The sequence below is a fragment of the Hypanus sabinus genome, chromosome 12 (genome assembly GCF_030144855.1).
Source record: "Hypanus sabinus isolate sHypSab1 chromosome 12, sHypSab1.hap1, whole genome shotgun sequence".
Lineage (NCBI taxonomy): Eukaryota > Metazoa > Chordata > Chondrichthyes > Myliobatiformes > Dasyatidae > Hypanus > Hypanus sabinus.
In genome coordinates, this window is record NC_082717.1 from 87,571,262 (window position 1) to 87,594,258 (window position 22,997).

At 41.1% G+C, this 22,997-nt stretch overlaps 2 protein-coding genes across 2 annotated transcripts in view; one reads left to right on the plus strand and one right to left on the minus strand.

Moving 5' to 3' along the window:
• The first annotated feature begins 355 nt into the window (after window positions 1-355).
• On the plus strand, window positions 356-13,252 carry LOC132402522 (cystatin-F-like). The gene is made up of 4 exons (XM_059985377.1): window positions 356-481; window positions 6,867-7,009; window positions 7,754-7,870; window positions 12,865-13,252. Exons 1-4 carry the CDS (start codon window positions 373-375, stop codon window positions 12,940-12,942), a joined length of 447 nt encoding a protein of 148 aa, XP_059841360.1. The 5' UTR covers window positions 356-372; the 3' UTR covers window positions 12,943-13,252.
• A 5,865-nt stretch (window positions 13,253-19,117) lies between these two features.
• The window catches only part of apmap (adipocyte plasma membrane associated protein), a 34,684-nt gene continuing 30,804 nt past the window's right edge, over window positions 19,118-22,997 (minus strand). Inside the window, exons 8-9 of the mRNA XM_059986382.1 lie at window positions 22,647-22,839; window positions 19,118-21,059 (exon numbers count right to left, since the gene is read on the minus strand). Of these exons, the coding sequence (XP_059842365.1) occupies window positions 20,850-21,059; window positions 22,647-22,839 (403 nt within the window). The 3' untranslated portion in view covers window positions 19,118-20,849. The remainder of the gene's footprint in view (window positions 21,060-22,646; window positions 22,840-22,997) is intronic.

The window sequence follows — 22,997 nt, forward strand, 5'->3', positions numbered from 1 at the left end:
TCACATACAAGGTTTTTATTCAAGGGCACAGCTTTAAGTGATCTGGAAGATCTGCTGTGTGTGTTTTAGTTAATTAAAGTAACATTGGCTTTTGGTCCAATTTAAGCATTATCATAGTAGAGGAACCTTCTGACCCGACTGATATCCTACCCTCCACTTAACTTGGACCAGCTCCTCGCTGGTCAACTCTTACCAAAAACTTCATTTTCAAAATGTACCTGAAAGGCTGCTGCCTGCTCTCTGTGGCATGTGGTTTCTGAAGAATGTGTTGCAAAACCATGAAAATGAGCTACGATTCCATTGGTTCAAACGGATGCTTGTAATTAGGAGACAACCAATAAAGGCCCAGTTGTGGCTGAGCCCTCCTGACTTATGGTGAAGTCAAAGAGGAAAGCAGTTGGTCTGTGTATGGAGTGTCTGGGTACGATGTTGGGAGTGATGGTCACTCTACTGTTGCTGGCTGGCTTAGTTCATTCAGATGGCAAGTAACTGGTGGTTCTTTCTGTGATGCTGTTTACTTGTGGAATGCTTTCTGTGCAGTAACTGAGGAGGGAGAGTTGTTAGTGGTGTGCTCAGTAAATGTGTTGTTTGTACTCTCTGGGAGGATGTGGCTTCTGCTACAGTTTGAATACAAGGGTGATATTTGGGATGGAATGCAAAAGTAGGCTTGCTTGATTGAGTAACTCCCAACAGTCTCTTGTAAACAAATATGTATCTAACTTATATGCAGCTTCTAAAGGCATTAAATAAAAATCCATGCTCCTAAAGGTAACGATGTTTTGAGGCTGCTCTGCTTGCCTCTGTAAATTAGCTTTGGTGTGGAGAAGATTTTTTTTTGATATGAGGGAGAGATCTGGGGAGTGTGTGGTGGCTGTTTCACTTCTGTTTCAGGATCCAGCCCTACAACCCTGTGCTGCCCAATTACATGCATGTGACCAATTAACCAACTAGCCCTGTGTGTCTTTAGAAAGTGGGAAGAAACCCATGTGCTTGTGGGGAGAATATAAAAACTCCTTACAGACATTATTTGGAATTGGACCCAAGTTGCTGGTACTGTGATAGCAGATGGGATTAGTTTAACTGGATGCTAACTGGCCAACTGGGCTGCAGGGCTTGTCCAACCCTGACCTGAGAGAGCTCTTCTACCGCCCCTCACTGCCCTGAATCTGGGACACGGTGTCACAATCACAATACATTAATAAGCCACAACTTGGCTCAATTCAGTACGAGCTCCTTGTAATATTAGAAAAGCAGTGGTTTATTATTGTACTTTTTTCCCCAATTCCATTTCATTTCAAGTTTGATTATCATCCAACCATACATGAATACAGCCAGATGAGACAGTGTTACTCAGCGGCCAAGGTGCAAAAGCACAGTACTGACAGTAACACACAACACAAAGTGTGCTTGGTGTGTATGCGACAAACATACAGCCACTTAAGAGTCTGCAGATGACCATATAGAGCTTTCCTCCTGCTGAGGGAATACTGTGGGGGTGGGGGGGGCAGCACCAACCCCAACTCTAACCCCAGCTTGGACACTGCACCACACTGCCCCTGGTTGAGTGCATGTGTCTCTGTGTATACTATTAACTTTAATAGAAAATACACTTTGGAAAATGACACATTTTAATAACAATATTGTATGCGGTGTGATAACTTTAGCAGAAGAAATAAGTGTAGACTATTTTCTAAATGGAAAGAGAAGTCTAAAATCTGAGGTGCAAAGGGACTTGGAGGTCCTTGTGTAGAATTCCCTAAAGGTTGAGTCAGTGGTGAGGAAGGTAAATGCAATGTTGGCATTCGTTTTGAGAGGAGTAGAATATGAAAGTAAGGATGTAATGTTAAGGCTTCATAAAGCAGTGGTGAGGCCTCACTTGGGCACACTGTGAGCGGTTTTGTGTTCCTTATCTAAGACAGGATATGCTGATTTTGGAGCTGGTTCGACGGAGCTTCACAAAAATGATTCTGGGATTGAAAGGCTTGTCATATGACAGGGCCTCTACTGTCTGGAATTCAGAAGAATGAGGAGTGACCTCATTGAAACCTATCAAATCGTAAAAGGCCTTGATGGAGAGGATGTTTCCTATGGCTGGGGAGTCTAAGACCAGATGACACAGCCTCAGAATAGAGGTGTGTCCTTTTGGAACAGATGAGGGGAATCTCTTTAGCAAGAGTAGTAAATTGTGGAATTTGTTGCCACAGGCAGCTGCGGAGGCCAAATCATATTTAAGGCAGAGGTTGATAGCTTCCTGATTAGTCAGGACATTAAAGGATACTGGGAGAAGGCAGGAGACTGAGGCTGAGAGGGGGGAAATGGTTCAGCCATAATGAAATGGCAGAGCAGACTCAAGGGGTCAAGGGCCTAGTAGTTGAATGGGTGCAAGATAATAAACGAGATTAGTTTAAATGGATGATTATTGGCCAACACTGGTGATGTGGATGAAAGGACCTATTCCTGTACTATCTCACCCTAACATGAAAGAGCTCCCCCACACCGCACTGCACTGGATCCTGAACAAGGTGTTATCAATCAAGAGCTTGCACCATTGAGCAGGAATCCTATAGCCTGGTGGAAAAACTGAAGCAAAAAGAGCTGAGATTGTGTCCAGAGGTAGAAGGCAGGAGGACATTGGTGTGTGAAGAGGCAAGTGTGGTGAATAAGCAGAGGCCCTGAGCCATGCATTTGGTTATAGTGACTCATCAGTAAGTTCAATCATCTCCCTGGGTGCCTACTGACACTTTGAACTGTTTCCTTCTTATTGTCACTCTCCACATCAATTTGACACAATTCCTCTAACTTCAGATGTCTGTTATTTTAATCTGTACCAGCATGCTTTAATCTTTATTTTAGTGGTGTTTACACTGTTTATTCTGGAACTTGATCTAACTGTCTACAACCGAATGCTGTGGTCGTACAGAGGAAGTGAATATCGAAGTAAAGTTTCACATAGTTTCACCCATCAGCTGAATGTTACAATGCACTATTCTGATTGCCTGCTTGGATACATCCATTTGCTGTTGTGTTCACATTTAATAGCACCATCCAAAACAGATGATTTTTGGCAAAATGTTTCAGACTGTTTTAGCACTTTCACGCACCTTGCTGTTGCTCAGTAACACAATGCTGGAGGAACTCAGCAGGTCAGGCAGCATCTATAGAGAGGAAAGAACAGACGGCTGTTAATTATCTCCTAATGCTGCCTAACCTGCTGAGTTCCTCCAGCAATTTTGTGTTCCTCTGGATTTACAGCGTCTGCAGAATCTCTTGTTTATGATTCAGAGCAACTTGGCCGAGTGCCATTTGGCCCAAGTCCTAATACATGTAAATGAAGTTGATGCTTGATCTGAGCTTGTCAGAGATGACTTGCAAATGAAGACGAAAGGTTGTAGTGATACAATGATACCAGCTCTATAGGGCCAGTGGTAGGTTATAGTAGTGGTTAATTAAAGTCGCAGCTCTCTCTAGCCTCCAGGGTGAACCAGATGAAACATGAAGTTGCCAGCGTCTTGGCTTCTACCTCTCTCTCAGGCAGTACTCACCACTCTCTGGGTGAAGATGGTTTCTCTCCTCCCCCCCCCCCCCACCCCTTCAGATCCCCTCTAACCACTTGCCCTAAATCTATTGCCTCTAGCTTCATTGTCTTTGAGGGAAATTTTTCCTGCAGCTCAACTTATCCTTAGCCTTCATTTCATATTTCAGTCACGTCCCCTTCCAATCTCCTCTCTTGCAAACAGGCATAGCAACTTTCCAGTCTGTCCTCATCAATGAACTCTCCCATCCCAGGCAATGTCACAATGAATTTCCTCTGCACCCTCTCCAGCACTGTCGCATCCCTTCTTTAATGATTGACCAGAAATGCACTTGGTCCTCTGGCTGAGATCTGATCAATGTCTTATAAGGTTAGAGCATGGTGTCCCTGTTCTTGTATTCAATGCCCCCACTAATAAAGTATCCCATTTGCTGCCTTAACCATATAATCACCTTGACGAGCTATGGCCTGTACTCTAAGGTCCCACTGTTCCTCTATATTCCCAAGACCCTACAATCTATGGTACATGTCCTGGTCTCATTTGGGTTCCTGAAATACATTGTTTCACATTGATCAAGATTGAGCTCTATCTGCCATTGTTTTTCTATTATCCCATTTCACCAACACATCAATATCACCTTGTGGCCTTGGACTACCCTCCACTCTGTCAGCATCTCTACCAAACTTCATGCCATCAGCAAACTTGCTAACCATGACCCCCCCCCCCCAAAAAAAATTCCCTATCCATGTTATTTGTACTGTGGATTCTGGTTAACTGGGACACATCTGGACCGGTAAATTTTGGCCTAATTAGCCAAAATTTTGTGGAAATAACAAAAGACAAACTGAGTAATATATTAAGTATTTAAATGAAATGCCGAACAGATTGGAACACTCAATACTATAGTACTATAAAAGGCCTTGCTGAACTTGGTGTCAACCGCTTGGTTCTGTCATTCTATTTTAGTTAATGTTGTAAGGCCATAAGACATAGGAGCAGAATTTGGCCATGCAGCTTAAGTTTTTTGCTTCTCAAATCCATCACGGCTGTTTTATTATCCCTGTCAACGCAATTCTCCAGTCTTCTCCTGATAACCTTTGGCGCCCTTACTAATCAAGAACCTACAAGTCTCCACTATAAATCTACCCAAAGATTTGACCTCCACGGCTGTCTGTGGTAATGAATTCCACTGATTCGCCATCCTCTGGCTGAGTAAGTTCCTCTTCATCTCTGTTCTAGAGGGACATCCTTCTATTGAGGCCAGTCCTGGTTTCTCCTACTATTGGAAACGCCCTCTCCTCAACCACTGAATATAGGTTTTTCAATATTCGATAGGTTTCAAACTGTGAGATGTGAATGTATATCTGCACTTGTGGGTGTGTCAGTGACCATGATTAGTGCAAAGAAACTCGAGCCTCAAGCAAAGAGTTGAAAATAATGTTATTTGTGAATCCTTGCTTGAGGTTTGAATTTTTGCTAAGCTGGAAATTAGCTGTTTCAGTGTCACAGCGAGGATAGTATTCTGAGCTCAGGACAATGGTTAGAGTGAAATTTGTACTGCACAGATTAGAGGCCCTTCATACCCACACTGGAAAGAGGGTATCTAATGCTTCCAGTTTTTTATTAAACTGGAGATACTGAAAACCTGAAATAAAAGACAAAATTGCTGGAAAAACCATAGACCATAAAACTAAGACAAAGGAGCAGAATCAGTCTCATTGATTCTGCTCTGCCATTCCATCATGGCTGATTTATTATCCCTCTCAACCTCATTCTCCTGTCTCCTCGTAACCTTTGATGCCCTTACTAATCTAGAACCTATCAACCTCTGCTTTAAATATACTCAATGACTTGGCCTCCACAGCTGTTAAAGTCAGTGAATTACACAAATTCACCACCCACTGGCTAAATGAATTCCTCCTCCTCTGTTCTAAAGGGATATCCATCTATTCTGAGGCTGTACCCTCTGGTCCTCAACTCTCCCACTATAGGAAACATCCTTTCCAGACCCACTCTATCTAGACTTTTCAATCTTCAATAGGTTTCAATGAGATTAAATACTCAGCAGATCAGTCAGCATCTGAGAGAAGAGGAAACAGTCAATGTTTCAAGTTGATGCAGACAGCAGTTAGCCCAATTGCTTTACAGTGGCAGAGATCACTGATCAGGGTTCGATTCCCACCACTGCCTGTAAGTACGCTCTCCCTGTGACTGTGGGTTTCCTGAGTGCTACAGTTTCTTTCCACATTGCAAAGACAAATGGTAATGGTTAGTGTTAGTGAGTTGTGGGCATTTTTTTTGCCACCAGAAGCATGGTGACACTTGCAGGCTAACTGGTATGATCATTGCTGAAATAATTTGAAAAATGATAAATTTCACTGTTTCAATGTGTATGTGACATCTTTCTCTCCATAGTTCAAAGTAAATTTATTATCAAAGTATGCATACAGAATACAACTGATATTTGTCCTTCCACAGACGGCCGCGAAACAAACACACACCATTGAACCCATTCACAAAACATCAAGTACCCAACATACACAACAGTGTAGTGGTTAGCACAACACTTTTACAGTACAGGTGACCTGGGTTCAAATCCTGCTGCTGCCCGTTAGGAGTTGTACATTCTCCCCGTGACCATGTGGGTTTCCTCTGGGTGCTCTGGTTTCCTCTCACAGTCCAAAGGCCACCAGTTGGTAGGTTAATTGGTCATTGTAAATTATCCTCTGATTAGGGTAGGGTTAAATTGGGGAATTGCTGGGTAGCAAAGTGAACTTCAAAGTCCCCCAAAATGAGTCCACAGCCTTGTTGATCAATCCTAACAACTTGGATCCCAAGGCTGTTGCACTTTCCTCTAATTAGCAGCTAGCAAGGAGGAGGGAAAACCAGTCAAACACAGGCAGATGGCACCAAAAACCCACCAGTCCTCCGCTCTTGTTAAACTTCAACCTTGCTCGATACCTCAATCGGAGAGACACAATGGAGTGGATTATGGGTTTGTGCCTCTTCTCCAGGCTTCCAGGCCACATGCTCAGCTCCAAACGTCATCGAACTCCCTTGGAGACAGCAAAGCACCAGATCACTTAATCTACACCAAAACACACCATCAAAATGTAAATTCTGGGTTCCAATCACACACAGCCTAGTTGTAGAATCATACCTGGAGGAAGAGGTAGCTTCTGTGTAATCTGCTGAGTATTTCCAACATTTTCTGTTAGTGTTATTAAGCTCTGATATCTGGTGCAGTCATTTAATGATAAAGGGACTTTTGCAATCGCACTGGCATGCAGATCCTTCCTCCTCTCACTGCTGTTGTTTCTTGCAATGTTTCAGATAATCCAGGAGCCCCAAAAGATATTGACAAGAATAACCCGGGAGTTCAAAATGCCACCTTATTAGCAATCTATGACTACAACAACCGATCGAATGACATCTACCTGTATAAAGTCCAGAAGATACAAAGAGCGCAGATACAGGTAAGAAGGATCATGTTCAGGTGTTAAGGGCTGTGGTCTTCTACTGCATCCCGTACAAGCTAATGGAAGACAGCTAGGCCATTCAGCCCATTAATCCAAGGCTGCCCATAAAGATGTTTCTTTTTTCTTTTTACTCCCTTTTCTCGGCTCTTACGAACTCTTGGGTTTACCCAGGTGCCATTTGCTTTGCCTCCACCACGAAGTAATTTATTTCCTTTCGTCCCTCTCAATCCTTGCACTTTGTTTATTGACTATCTCTGCCATGGAAAGTGAGTCTTCATGTTCACCCTGTCTATAGATCTCCCCTCCATCTTCTGTCTCCTCTTTCTTCCAAAGGAAACTCCTTTCTCCAGGAGTCAAGGTTTTGCAACTCGCCCAACTCGAATGGTTTGGACCCTTCAGGGAATTGAAGCAAGGTTGCTGAGTCAAAGTCGCCCAGGAATCTGTAGACCAATTCTCGCTCCCCACACCAAACCAGAAATCTGCAGCCACACCACATTGATCCAATTTAAAGATGTTGTTTCTTAACCTAAGGTACTTAGCATGAAGTAACATCAACCTCAAAACATTGGCTAAGAATCCAAAGATGCAGTAAATTTAATTTTTCCTTTGAGCCATGAGAATAGCAAATCTAGATATTAGTTCCATCCTTTGCCCCTCTTTTTTTTTAAAAGGGTAAATCCAGTCTGTTAAGTGTGTCCCAAGGAGATATTTAAAAGGAGAATTCACTTTTTTATCTTGTAGGTCGTTGCAGGACTTAAGTACATTCTGCACATTGATATTGGAAGAACGGTCTGTCGCAAAGGAAAGCCTTACAACTTCAAATACTGCTCCTTCCAAACCAGCCCGCCTTTAATGAGGGTAAAACAACCTAGCTTTATTTTCTTAAGCAACACATGATGCTGGAAGAATTTGGCAGGTCAGGCAATGAATAAACAATTGATTTATTTTTTTGGGGGGGCCTAGACCCTTCATCAGGACTGGAAACGAAGGGGACGATGCCAGCATTGAAAAGGTGGAGATGGGGGAAGGAGATGACTAGAAGGTGATGGGTGAAGTGGGTTAGATGGGAGGGTGGGGAGGGGGAGAATGAAGTAAGAGACTAATAAGTGATAGGTGGAAAAGGTAAAAGGGTTGGAGAAGAAGGAATCTGATAGTGGATCATGGGCGAAAGGGAAGGAGAACAGCATGGGGGGTGTGATGGGCAGGTAAGGAGAAGAGATTTAGAGACCAGAGTGGGGAGGGAGGGGGAAAATATTATCAGAAAGAGAAATTAATGTTCATGCCATCAGGTTGGAGGCTACCTAATCAGAATGAGGTGTTGCTCCTCCACCTTGAGAGTGTCATGTGGCAGAAGAGGTCATGGATTGACATGTCAGAACAGGAATAGGGATAGGAGTTAAAATGGTTGGCCACTGACAAATCCTGCTTTTTGCAGATGGAGCAAAGGTACTTGACAAAGCAGTTCTCCAACTTGAGCTGGGTCTCAATGTGGAGAAGGCCACAATGGATACATTGACTTTTTTTTTGTATGTGTGGTTTGAACACATCTCCAAAACATTACATGTCCCTACGTAATCAGACCATTTTTTTCTATAGTCTTTACCATATCCCTACATAAAACAGAATTGTGCAGCACAAGAACAGACCCTTCATCCCAAGATGTTTTACCAAACTAATTAAGCTAATGAAATCTGGTTAAGCTAAATCCTGCCTGCACATGATTCTTGTCCCTCTATTCTCTGGACATTCATATGCCTGTCTAAGAGCCTCTTAAGGGTTTCTTCCACATCAGAGAAGCCTCCAGCACCTTTGACAGTAAATTCTAACACCCTTACTTTGTTTAAAATAGAACTACCCTGCACATCTCCTCTGAACTTCCTCCTCTTAAATTGGTCATTGGTTACTGGTCTTTTTGACCCTGGGGAAACACAGAAAATAATTCTCCTTGTCACACATGCCCTCTAATCTGGGCACCATCCTGGTGAACCACTTCTGCACCTTTTCCAAAGCCTCTACAACCTTCCAAATATCAACATGGTTTCATTAAAGGCAAATATTTCTTATATCTGTTGGAATTCTTTTGAAGAAGTGACAGGTAGAATAGACACAGGAGGGTCAGTGGATGTTGTGTTCTTGGATTTTCAGGCCTTTGACAAGATGCCACATGAGGCTGCCAAACAAGAGAATAACAGTAAAGGTACTAGCATAGATAGAAGGTAGGCTAACAGAAGGTACAGTGGGAATAAAGGGGACCTTTCCTGGTTGGCTGCTAGTGACTAGTGGTGCCATGCAGGGACCAGTGTGGGGTCCACTTCTTTTCATATTGTCAATGATTGGGTTTGATGGCTTTGTAGCCAAGTTTGCAGACAATACAAAGATAGGTGGGGGTCAGGCAATGTTGCAGGGAGTCTGTGTATTGTGTTGTATGTAAATAATTACCTTAATTTTTTTTGAAAACATATTAACTCAGTAGGTTTAGCAAATGGCAATAAACTTTTTTCCATTGAATTTGTGCTTAGACAGACAGACATACTTTATTGATCCTGAGGGAAATTGGGTTTTGTTACAGCCGCACCAATCAAGAATAGTGTAGAAATATAGCAATATAAAACCATAAATAATTAAATAATAATAAGTTAATCATGCCAAGTGGAAATAAGTCCAGGACCAGCCTATTGGCTCAGGGTGTCTGACACTCCGAGGGAGGAGTTGTAAAGTTTGATGGCCACAGGCAGGAATGACTTCCTATGACACTCAGTGTTGTATCTCAGTGGAATGAGTCTCTGGCTGAATGTACTCCTGTGCCTAACCAGTACACTATGGAGTGGATGGGAGCCATTGTCAAAGATGGCATGCAACTTGGACAGCATCTTCTTTTCAGATACCACTGTCAAAGTAAAAAGTAATCACTAACCCTGGAAATTGTTGGCAACATTCCCTTTTTTTTTTTGAGACACCATCTATTGGCACCGAGCACCAAATTAAAGAGGGGATGTTCTTGGATCAGGAACAGATCTCTACTCTGCAGAAGCTTTGATAAGAGATTTCTCCTGTGACAGGCTCCTGGCCTCCAGCCAGCAGATTCCAATTGTTGCCAAGCTGGAGGAAATCTTTAACACCGTCGAAACCGACAGACTGATTTTTTAAATTCACTTCACTTGCATTCATTTCCCTTCATTTAAACTCCGTGTGCCTAAGCATTAGCATTTCTGGTTTATCGAACTTTGCAAAACATAAAATCTAAAGGGCTAACCATTCAAGACAGCAATGGGAAGGACTCTTGTCCAAGAGTTGTGGAGATGCCACACAATATAATTTTGATGGATATCAATAAATCATTTCTTTTTGGATTTTGGAGGAATTGAGGGAATATAGGATTAGTACCAGAAAGTGGAATTGAGGTAGAAGATCTACTTGAATGGAAATGCAGACACAGGGGACCAAATGTTTCAGTTTCTGCTTTATTTCAACTGCTAAAATCAATTTGTATAATTCAATCAATTAATGGCCCCATTTACCTTTTAAGTGACTGCAAAAAAAAATTCTTTCATGAGGAACCTTTTGAACATTACTTTAATTTGTTTATATTGTTCTCTGCTATAAATTTCTGTGCCAATATCACTCTTGCAATTCCTTTCAAACATGCAATCATCTTAGTGAATTGTTTATTCACTCTATGCAAGATCATCAGTAACTTTTCCAAAGCTGGTCTCTAAATGACAACAAAACTGATTTATTTGCAGTGGTTTGATGTTGCTACCCTGCCTTTCTTACCTTCCCATTGTGTTTTAAAGGATCCAATAATGTTGCTTTTAAAGTCTATCAATGTCTACCTTCTGTATCTGAATCCCATGTCTCCATAGAGATAGGAACAGAATCAGGACATTCAGCCCATCAACACTGCTCCACCTTTCAATCGTGACTGATTTATTGTTTCTCTCAATCCCATTCTCCTGCCTTCCCAAAACTTTTGATACCCTTGCCAATCAAGAACCTATCAAACTTTGCTTTAAATATACCCAGTGACTTGTTGTCCAGCCATCTGTGATGATGAATTCCACAGGTTCACCGTCCTCTGGCTAGGGGGAAGAAATCCTCATCTCTAAAGGGATTCCTTCTATTCTGATGCTATGTCCTCTGGTCCCAATGCTCTGGCCTTTTATTCTCTGAAAAATTATTCGTTGACAATCTTGATATAGAAAGCTGTGATGGTAAATGGAGACAAAATTAAAGTTTGGAGTTCAGTCTAGAGCATTGGAATGGGGTTGGGGAAGGAAGGTGAAGGGAAATGGGAATTTTTAATAGCTGGTGTGTTAGATTTAAAAAGTAATATCTGTATTCAATTACAATATCATGTACTACATATGCAGTGCCACCAGGATTGTCAAGGACCCCTCTAACTTTCCCACAATCTCTTTGACCTCCTGCCATTCAGCAGAAAGTACTGCAACATGAGAACCAGAACTATTAGACTGGATAATGGCTTCTTCCCCCAGCCTTTTGATTTTTTTTTCCAATTTTTTTTACACCCTGTTGCCACCCAGCACACATGTACACCCTATCTGAAGATCTGAATGCCATGCCCTCCCCCCCCACCACTGCACAACTCGCAGCCCCACTCTCATCCTGCACTGGTCACTTTACATCTTTGTCATTCTTCAGGCCATGCCACTCAAGGATTTGTGCTAATTTTATTTTGTAACTGCATGTGCTGGATCATAACTGTTGTGTGTGATTATATTTTGCTCTTTAGCCCCAGGAAAAATGTTTCATTTAGCTGTATACAAGTGCATGGTTGAATGACATTAAACTTTATCTTGAATTAAAAAGGAGGCCACTTCACCCATCTCATCAGATCTAGGCCAATCCCACCAGACCAACTCCCTCATTTTCTCTTCCCTGCAGTTTGCTGTCTACCTCATCCATCCACTTCTCTGTACTTCATTCTACTGCACTTCCTGGGGTAATTCAGACAAATAGCTAATCAGCATAGTTTTAGGATGTGGGACAAAACAGTTTCTGAAAGAAAGCCACATGATTATGGAGAGAATATGTACATTCCATGAGTTGATCCCAACGTGCAAATCAAACCCAGGTCCCATGAATACATACAACCATACTAACTGTGATGCTGCTCTTAAGGAAACCAGATTTGGGGGGCGGGGGGAATACTTAAAAGAGATTGGTACACTTAGTGGCCACTTAATTAGGTACTTCCTGTAGTGTATGTCTTCTGTTGGACCACTTCAAGGTTCAAGATTCAGATGCTCTTCTGCACACCATGGTTATCTGAGTTACTGTCTCCTTCATGTCAGCTTGAACCAAACTGGCCATTCTCTTCTGACCTCTTAATAATGAGGTGTTTTCATCCACAGAACTGCCACTCACTGGATTTTTTTACATCATTGTGTCATCTCTAGAGACTATTGTACATGAAAATCCCTGGAGATCAGCAGTTTGAGATGCTCAAATCATCCTGTACAGCACCAATAATCATTGCACAGTTGAAGTCACTTGGATCATATTTCTTCCCTATTCTGGTGTTTGGTCTGAACAACTGAACCTCGTGACCATGTCTGCATTGAGCTACTGCCACATGATTGGCTGATTAAATGCTTGCATTAACAAGTAGGTGTACAGGATACTTGATAGTGGCAGCTCTGTGTGTACCTGAATTAACACAAGATGCAGAACACTGGGGTGGGGATAGTTGGCAGTTGTCATTTCTAAAGTTTTATGGCTGCTTTTTGCGCTTTGAATCCTTGTTAGATAAGTTCCTGTGAGATGGATGTGTACACACAATTAATGCATCCAATTTTTGTTCTTACTAACCCATATTGCTTCTCTTTCAGACACTGGCTTGTCGCTTTGATGTATGGGTTATTCCATGGAGACACATTCGGAATGTGATTGTAAATAACTGCCAATAAAATTTGCTGGATCCATTTTTCTCCCCTAGTCCACTACATCTCAAATTTCCAGAATGGCAATGTCACTTTCCTCTAATCACACTGTAATTGCTATAGAAAATATGCAGATCAAGATGATTTCAGCTTTCTCCAGGGTTGAGGAGCTATTGAGTCGAGCTATTGAGTCCAGCTATTGCAGTAATTTGTTTGCAACCTGCAGTTTAACTGCTAGTAACATTAGTGGCACTACTTACACAATTGTATTCTCTTTCAAAGATACTGGTGTCTTGTTTCAAATGTATTGTCATCCTAAAATTAAATCTGCATTTATGTAGCACCTCTTTTGTTCTTGTGCAATGATGTGAATAGCCACTGACTATTATAATATAGGGTATCTGGCAGTTTGCATAAAAGATGTGAGATTTTGTATATGGCAGTTAAAATATATATGGGAACAGACAACTGAACAAAAACTTGCACCTACCCTTTTCAAAACAGTAATATATCCACCAAGGAGACCTGATTCCCAGGGTGGAACCTTGCACAATGCATTTTCTTCTGTGAAATTAAATTGATTTCCATTCTGAGGATGAAACTGCCAACCTCCTGCCTCCAAAGTAAAACTACCATCTATCATGCATAGTCAATAGGTTATCAGCTGGTGTCTATAACTAAGAGCACACACAAGTCGAGAGATTTAAAAAAAAACTTGTTTAAGAATCAATTACAAGAATGAGGAAACTAGTGAAAGCAGCCTGGACCTTGGCTTTTAAATAGAGGTACATTTTCAGAGCAAGAAGTCATGAACCTTGCTGGTTCATGCACAATGTTGGTTCAGCACAATTGGAGTGTTGTTCAGAAGGACAGTAAGAATTTTAGAATGATGATCACTGAATGAAGCAAAAGTAATTGAAAACTAATATGCAAATACAGTGAGGTTAAAATCTAGAAAGTTGGAGGTTGCAATAGTAAAGGATGAGAGAATGGTTGGTGCGTGGAATGCGCTGCCTGAGTCAGTGGTGGAGGCAGACACACTAGTGAAGTTTAAGAGACCACTAGACAAGTATATGGAGGAATTTAAGGTGGGGGGGGGGTTATATGGGAGGCAGGGTTTGAGGGTTGGCACAACATTGTGGGCTGAAGGGCCTGTAATGTGCTGTACTATTCTATGTTCTATGATTCAATAGACACCAGGTTGAAAAATTGCAGGGTTGTGGGGAGAAGCAAGAGGCATATGTTCAGCTGGAATGCTCTTGCTTTTGAAAATGGACCTTAGTTACAGTCATTCCTCAATATACAAGTGTTTTGTTCACCTAGTGGGCTAGGCAAAATGCATTTTGGGTATTTCAGTACACCAGGTACCAGAGCAAAATGTGATACATTTTATTATAACAAATACCTTGATAAATGTTAAGACATGCAGTCAAAGAGATAGTGTTATGAATCAAGAAAAGTGTAGATGTACTGGAGAAGGTGGGATTATATCTTTTCCTAGAAACAAGAAATAGAGGGAATTGAGGAATAGAGGGACAATTGATAGAGAGAACAGGCAACAAATGTCATAGAAAAGTGCAGTGCAGAAAAGGCCTTTAAAAAATCCAGTCCATGCTGATCCATTTAAAATGGCTGCTCCCATCAACCGGCACCAGGACCATAGTCTACCATTCATGTACCTATCCAAACTTAATTGCTGAATTCAATTAATGCACTATTAAGCTGGCAGGTCATTCTCCCCTCCCGTGGCCCTCTGAGTAAAGAATGTTCCCCTCCTGTTGCCCTTAAACTTTTCACTTTTGACCATTAACCCATGACCTCTAGTTGTAGTCCCACCCAACCTTAATAGAAAAAGCTTGCTCGCATTTACCCTATTCTGACCCCTCATTTTGAATGTCTCTATCAAATTCCTCAATCTTCTATGTACCAAGGAATAAAGTCCTAACCTGTTCAATCTTTCCTTATAAACTCAGGTGTTCCAGACCCAGCAACATCCTTGTAAATTTTCTCTGTACTCTTTCAACCTTATTTACATCTTTCCAAATTAGGCTTCGCCAATGTCTTGTACAACTTCAACATAGCATCCCATCTCCTGTAATCAATATTCTGACATAAAGACCAATGTGCCAAAAGCTTTCTTTACGACCCTATCTACCTGTGACAACACTTTCAATGAATTATGGACCTGTATTTTCAGATCCCCTTGTTCTACTACACTCCTCAGTGCCTATCACCCACTGTGTAAGACCTACCGTGTTCGGTCCTACCGAAGTGCAACACCTTGCACATATCTGAATTAAATTCCATCTGCCATTTTCCAGCTGGTTCAGATCCTGCTACAAGCTTTGATGGTCTTCCTCCCTGTCTACTGCACCCCTAATCATTCAGTCATCCACAAATTTGCTCATCTAGTTAACTACATTATCATCCAGATCGTTGATATAGATGACAAAAACAACAGAGCCAACATTGATTCCTGCAGCACTCCACTCGTCACAGACCTCCAGTCAGAGAGGCAAGCATCTGCACCACTCTCTGGCTTCTTCCACAAAGCCAATGTCTAATCCAATTTATTACCTCATCTTGAATGCCAAGTGACTAAACCTTCTTGAAAACCTGCAATGTGAGACCTTGTTAAATGCATTGTTAAACTCCATGCAGACAACATCCGACATTCCTGGTAACTTCCCCAAAAAATTGAGATTGGTTAGACACAATCTCCTATGCACAGAGCTATACTGACTATCCCTAATTAGTCCAAGTCTATCCAAATACATATCAGGTCCCTTTGAATACCTTCCAAAAACTTTCCCACTCCTGATGTCAGGCACACCAGCCTATAATTTCCTGGTTTCGTTTGAAACCTTTCTTAAACAGTGGAAGAACATTGGCTATCCTCCAATCCCCTGGTACCTCATCTGCTCCTAAGGATGATTTAAATATCTCTGCTGGGGCCACAGTAATTTCTGCACTTTGTTCCTGTAGGGTCTGGGGATTTATCTCGACACAGAACATTGCCTCTTCTAATCTGTATAGAGTTCATGAAGTTGATGCTGTTTTACCTTACTTCTATACTCTATATCCATCTCGCGTGAATACAGATGCAAAAACTGCAATTAAGAGCTCCCCCATTTCTTCTGGTTCCACACATTCTGATCCACCAGAGGGCCAATTTTGACCCTTGGAATTCTTGTGTTCTTAACGTATCTGTAGAAGCCCTTGGGTTTCTCCCTCACTTTGTTTGCTATGAAACCCATGCTGCCTTTTAGCCCTCCTGATTTCTTTCTTAGATATTCTCTTGCATTTCTTGTACTCCATAAGCACCTCAGTTGTTTCTACCCACAATGCACCTTTTTTCTTAACCAGGGCCTCAATATGTCTTGAAAACCAAGGTTTCCTACACCTGTTATCTTTACCTTTTATTCTGACAGCCACATACAAGCTTTGTACTCTCAAAATGTCACTTTTGAAGGCCTCCCATTTATCAAGTACACATTTGCCAGAAAATAGCCTGTCATTGCATAGACATCATTTCTGATACCATCAAGATTGGCCTTTCTCCAATTCAGAATCTCAATGCGTGGACTTTTATCATAATTACTTCATAATTAATAGCATTGTGATCACCAGAAGCAATTTTCTCCTGCACAAACTTCTGTCACCTGCCCACATTCTCCAATAGCAGATCATGTATCACACACACTCTCAGGACTGATTAAGAAAACTTCTGTGGACACATTTGACAAGCTCTCTCATATACTCTTTACAGTAGATGAGTCAGTCAATAAGTGGAAAGTTAAAATCACCTACTATGACAACCTTGTGTTTCTTGCAACATTCTGCAATCTCTCTGGAAATTTGTTCCTCTAATTCACTGGGATTGTGGGGTGACCTGTAATAGTCTCCATTAACATGGTCATACCTTTCTTATTACTCAGTTCCACCCATAATGGCTCACTAGATGAGTTCTCCAGTCCATCCTAACTGAGCATTACCATGACATTTCCCTTGACTAGCAATGCCACTCCTCTTCCTCAAATCCTGCAACCGTCTCATTAATGACTAAGTCATAATTCCAGGTGTTGATTATCTGCCTTTCCCACAATACTTCTTGCATTGAAATATACACAGCCCAAGAGATTCATCACAACATGCTCAACTTTTTGCTTCCTAACTTCGTCTGAGGTCTTAACAACATCTGTCTCCACAACCTCTCCACTATCTGTTCTGGCACTCAAGTTCCCATCCCCCTGCAACTATAGTTTTAACACCTCCCTCCACAGCACTAGCAAACCCTCCTGCTCGGATATTAGTTCCCTTCCAGTCCAGGTACAAACTGTCTCTTCAGAACAGGTCCCACCTTCTCTTGAAGACAGCCCAATGATGGATAAATCTGATGCCTTAGCCATGTGTGGAACTGTATAATCTTCCTATTTCTGGCCTCATTAGCATGTGTCATGGTAGCAATCCTAGGTCACAACCCTGGAGGTCCTGTCCTTCAACTTAGCACCTAACTCCCTGAACTTGCTTTGCAGAACCTAGTCACTCTTCCTACCTATGTTCTTGGTACCTGCACGGACCATAACCTCTGGCTGTTCGCCCTCGCACTTAAGAATTCTGAGGACTTGATCCAAGACATCCTGGATCCTGGCATCCAGGAGGCAACATACCATCCAGAAATTTAATTTTCATTCACATCTTTCTGTTCCCCTAACTAATCCCCTGTCAGCACAGCTCATCTCTTCTGCCCCCTTCCCTTCCAAGTCACAAGAGACAGAGACCTAACCACTGTGACCTTTCCTCTGCTAGGCTATTTCCCCCCAACAGTATTCAAAATGGTATATTTGATATTGAGGGGGATGGCCACAGGGATGCTCTGCACTAGCTGTTTAACCCCATTTCCCCTTCCAGTCACCAGGTTTCCTGTGTCCTTTACCTTGGATGTAACCAATGCTCTATGTACCCTATTATTCATGCCCTTGGCTTCATGAATGATCTGGAGTTCATCCAGTTCCAGCTCCAACTCATTAACAGAGTGTTAGAACCTACAGCTGGATGTACTTTTCACAGGTTGTAAGGGACACTGAAAGTCATCCTGCTTTCCCACATCCCGCAAGAGGAGCCTGGCATAACCTGCCCGGCATCTCTATTGTTCCTAACTGAGCAACAATAAAAAAAGAAAAGCTATGAACAATAGGTGAGGGGAAAAAAAACTCTACCTAAAGCTTTTTTCCTTTTGCCTCCTCTGACTGAAGTCATTCTGCGGTGAAGCCACCGCAAAGAGTTAAAGCCTCAATATCTCCATTCTAACTCTGACCATTCCAACAATGGCGAGTCTGCTTGTCCCTGACTTACTTTAATTTGTTCTTGTCAATCAATCCCATACACTGATTAGTGCTCCAAACTGTTGCTAGTCACAGGCTTGTTAACAGTTGGCAAACCTGAATGAGCTACATTTTCTCAGGCTTCAGATGGGCCCTGCTCAAACTATCTAGAACTAGTGAATAGAGAGTGATGGCAAAAAGCCAAACCACTGATAGAATTCAAGCAACATGTGTGGAGTCTGTTTTGCATTGAAACCCCAATCAGGCTTTAAAATATGGGATGATAGTGACTGATAATGAAGCAAAAGTAAATGAAAACTAATGTGAAAACAGTGAAAAAGGATGAAAACACAGTGGTTTAAATCTGGAGAATTGAAGGTCACAAGTAGTAGAAGGATAATTCAATTGACACCTACTTGAAAAGTTGCAAGGCTGTGGGGAGAGGGAGGGGGGAGGGGCATAGGATCAGCTGGCTTGCTCTTGCATATAGTTGGCATGGACAGATGGACCTCCTGTGCTCAAAAATGTTTTTTCACATTGGATTAGATAATATTCCTATGAAATTGTGTAGGGGAATGCTCTTCTACCTTGTAACATTGATACCATGCCCTAGAGAGTGGTCTTGGGCAGTTACAACGAAAACACTTCACCCACTCAACATTCTGAATCTGAGTGTAGCCAGATGACTGAAAGTGAACAGAAATACATCCTTCCCCAACCACAGCATCTTCACAATTCCTGATGTTGGTACAGAATTCCAGTAAATGTGCAGTGCAGACCATATTTCTGTACAAATATTGACAATTCTCTATATGTATTTCTACACCAATGAACACAGAAAGGTGAAAAATGAAACTCCTCCCTTCAGTTCAGTCTACCATTTTAATGAGCAATGTACAGTGAACATGCTCTTACAAATTTACAAGCTTGGAACATTTGAATAAATAGAAGTACAATTCTCTAACATCCCATCATAGAAAGACATACTTGAGAATGCAATTCATATCATTTGGGAATACAACTAGTGAATACTTCTGAGCTTTAACCTGCTATTTATACAATTACAAACTTTGAAATTAATGGAATTAAGCAAAATAAATTCAGATCTACAGTGCACGTGGCAACCTTTTCACAATAGTTTACACAGTTTAAATACATTATCAGCAATTCACTTTCCATTCATCCTTCTGTGCATATGACCTGCTGTACTTTAAGGGACTCAAGTTTCAAAAATTTTCAGCATTATTTCTAAAATAGTTGTTGAAAAGGCTGCTGGTCTGACGTTGACCTAATAGTGCCTATGCGAGCAATTTGAATCACTTGCAAAGTTAGAACATTCAACTGCTCAACTATCTGGGATCTGAGGGAGACAGATTTATCCATCTGAAATGCCGCTGAATGCTACAATGATGAAGGTAATGAGTGGGCAAAAGTTTGGAGAAAAGAAAAATGACTATTCAGCCCATTAAACATTTGTAATATGGTCTACCACTTGGCAAGAGGGTAGAGATTACTCCATAGCTATGCCATACCCTAATTAGATCACACAAGGACAATTCTGGAAATCACATCCTGGGAAGGAATTGTTGACCTTGGAATACCGAAATGATACCTGGATTCCAACCTTTACGTAACACAAGGGTTGTATTCCCTGGAATTTCAAAGAGCAAAGACTGATATGATTGAAAAGAACTGATGAGTTGGCAACAGAGAAAAAAGAATTGGGGCAAAGGCACATACAGAGAAAGGTCACAGATCAGCTGAGAAAATACTCATGTGACTAAATGTCTTAACTTCTGCACCTTATTCTTCCTCCCATCCCCATCATGTTGATTAGCATTTTGAAGGAAAACCACATCCCCTGCAGAAGGGGAAATAAACAATTAAACAAGATCAGCATCTCTCCAAATTGTTAACGAGACAGGGCTGAATCAGGTAATTTTTCTTACAGGTTGTTCCACAGCTCACAGCAGGGCAAGAGGTTCAGTGCTGGAACTCTGATATTTGTTGATGACCTCCTAGCCTTGAGGTAAAAAAATGAACTGAGATGCAAATTAGGTAAAGTTAACTACCAGGACCAGGCATCTTCCAACAATTACCCTTCATTTTTGTAGCCACCATTTTGAACACGTTGTTACTTTTAATTGCAATATCTCCATATTTAAGGACCTGCAGGGTAACCTCCCTGAAAGAAAATTAAACCGTCTAAAACCAGTCAACATTATTCAGCAGCAGAATTACTTAAAAAGTTGGTCTTCAGAATATTCCAAAGTCCACAATGTTCATGAGGTAATTTCATCAATTAGTTCATTTGACTATGCCTACTTTTTAAAAAGGTACAATTCCATTTTTAATATATTTTTAAAGCCCATCAGCTCAGAGAAATACAAGAACCCTTCCTCTTTACCTGCCTTTAACAATTAGCAAAAGTAGTCTAATCTTCAAAAGGACAAAATAAATTAAATAAAGAACACTTACACATTTTATGATCTTTAAAGCAGGACAACCCTCCCAAATAAGTTAGTTTAAAATCAGCTGGCAGATGGTCTAAATTGGCAGCTGCACAATGACCTTCAGCAAAGATATATTTTATTCTATGTTAAAGGAATGTTAAATCTCATTGATATTCAGCCGACAGAGGAAAGGGGAGTTGTAGGAACCCAGGTACAGATACCCATTGTACTCATTGGCCTCACTAACTGAAGGCACAACCACTCCATGGGGATCATGAAAGCTCCTCCTGACAGATCCATCCTCATTCAGTTCCAGTACGAGGCCATACTTGGGCACAAACTTCATAGTCATCTCTTGACTAACCAGCTGAAGACAAAAAAAGAAATATTCTGTAACCATTCAAGAAATTTGAGAATAAAAGACACTGGCATCTCCTTCACAAAGGGCTTTATTCATATACTGGTGCTATGGATCTAAACAGTAAATAAATTAAACAACATTACATAGTCAATCACCTTGGGAAGTAAGTAAAAGGTGCAGAAGGTACAGTTTCTTCTACAGTTTCTTCCTCTATCTAACTTGTCATACTTCCAAATTTCAATAAGACAAGAGATTGTAGATATGGGAATCTGGAGCACAAATTGGGTGGATTTCAGCCCAAAAGTTCCTCAGCAGATTGATTGTTACTACAATTATTTACAATTATTTTAACTTTGTACAACTCTGATCACTTCTTTGGAAGCAGTCAGACTCAGTGGTCATTCAATTATTTTTGGAGATATACTGAGGTCATGAAAATCACTTACAAAATTATTGAAAATCAGATGTTATACAGGGTTTCTACCACCAATTAGGCCATACACTCCAGGAATGAGGAGGTCTGATCAACATTCACATATGTGCATCCTAGACAGAGCAGTCATATTAAGACTACATCATTCACCTAACCCTAGCCAAAGATTGTGCCCAGTACTGGGAGAACCAAGACACATTGCCCATAAATCATTTTCCAGGAATCTTAAATAGTGAAACAAGGTACAGAGGTATCAATTAGGTAAAAGGGTTAATAGATTAACCAGAAAGAGTGACAGATTAGTTTAACACCCTGGTCTAAATGTGCTGAGAGGAGTGCACACAAATAACTTAGAAAACAGGCAGGATTTCAGGCCAACATAGCATAATCTGTTATACTACACCAATTTTTTTTTATATATACTCCAGTCACTAGAGTGAGAATCATATCCACAATATCCCTCAAAATACAAGAATGCTACCACAGAGATCAAGAATTTAGGAATTTACAGGTGCACAAAACTCTAGATAAATGTGACTTAAGAATACTACATTCAGACCCCAACACCTTATCTCAGAGGAAAATCACTCAATGGAAGATTCATGGAAAAGGATAAAATGGTTCAAAGTGAAAAGGTTAGATGATTTAAAGGTACTTAAGTTCAAAGAAAATCCCACTGAATCCCACACCATACATTATCCAAAAGCCATCAACAGTTATGGACTATGCCCACCTGTTAACATAGAGGGGTGCAATTTTGTTGGAGGCTGCAAGCCATCAGAACTAAAGTAATATGCCTCACTAAATTTATCCAAGCAATGCACTGAAAAGGCGCTTAGTTTTAAATAGAGTAAAAATCAAGATCAAGAAGAGTTCACATAAATCATTTGCAAGGTCTGGCAAATAAAATTAAGTGCAGTATAAATGAATATGCAGATACAAGCAAGCAAACAAAATGGAATTTTTCTAAAGACAGTGGATGTCTTTTTACTGGCTTCCATATAGAACACAAAATACTTAAACAAGATGGACTACAAAATTCCATAGCACTACTAAAACATAACAAACTGAAGTAACATTGCTGCATTCTTGTCATATTTCAATATTTTGATCTATTATTGACTCGCTTTGCAAATCAGTTTAGCCAATGAATTTCTTACCTTGAAAATTAAATTCTTAAGCCAAGGCCTAGGAGCGAGGAAATCCACTACAGAAAATCCAGGATTAGGTCGTAGCGCAGCCATGCCTACCCAATAGCCTCCTGAACTACTTGGTCGGATATTATCAGGGAGACCAGGAAGATTGTCAAAGAATATGTCATGTCCCCCTTTTCTCAGTCCAGAGATATGATACCTGGAAAAGATATAGAATACAAGTATCAGTACACAGCACCATCTCAGCAGGGCCAATAATGAATCAGCTTGCAGCACAACACAAGAAGAGCAGGAGTAGGAGGCCACCAGGCACCTCAAGCTTGCTCTGCCGTAACTGATCAAATCTAGCCTTAACTT

Bases quoted from the DNA above. Each gene is read 5' to 3' on its own strand.
- LOC132402522 (XM_059985377.1), top strand. From the start codon at position 373: ATGGTGAAGTCAAAGAGGAAAGCAGTTGGTCTGTGTATGGAGTGTCTG. The intron at 482-6,866 runs GCAAGTAACTGG...GCAATGTTTCAG, and splicing joins TGGCTTAGTTCATTCAGATG to ATAATCCAGGAGCCCCAAAA. The intron at 7,871-12,864 runs GTAAAACAACCT...CTTCTCTTTCAG, and splicing joins CCAGCCCGCCTTTAATGAGG to ACACTGGCTTGTCGCTTTGA.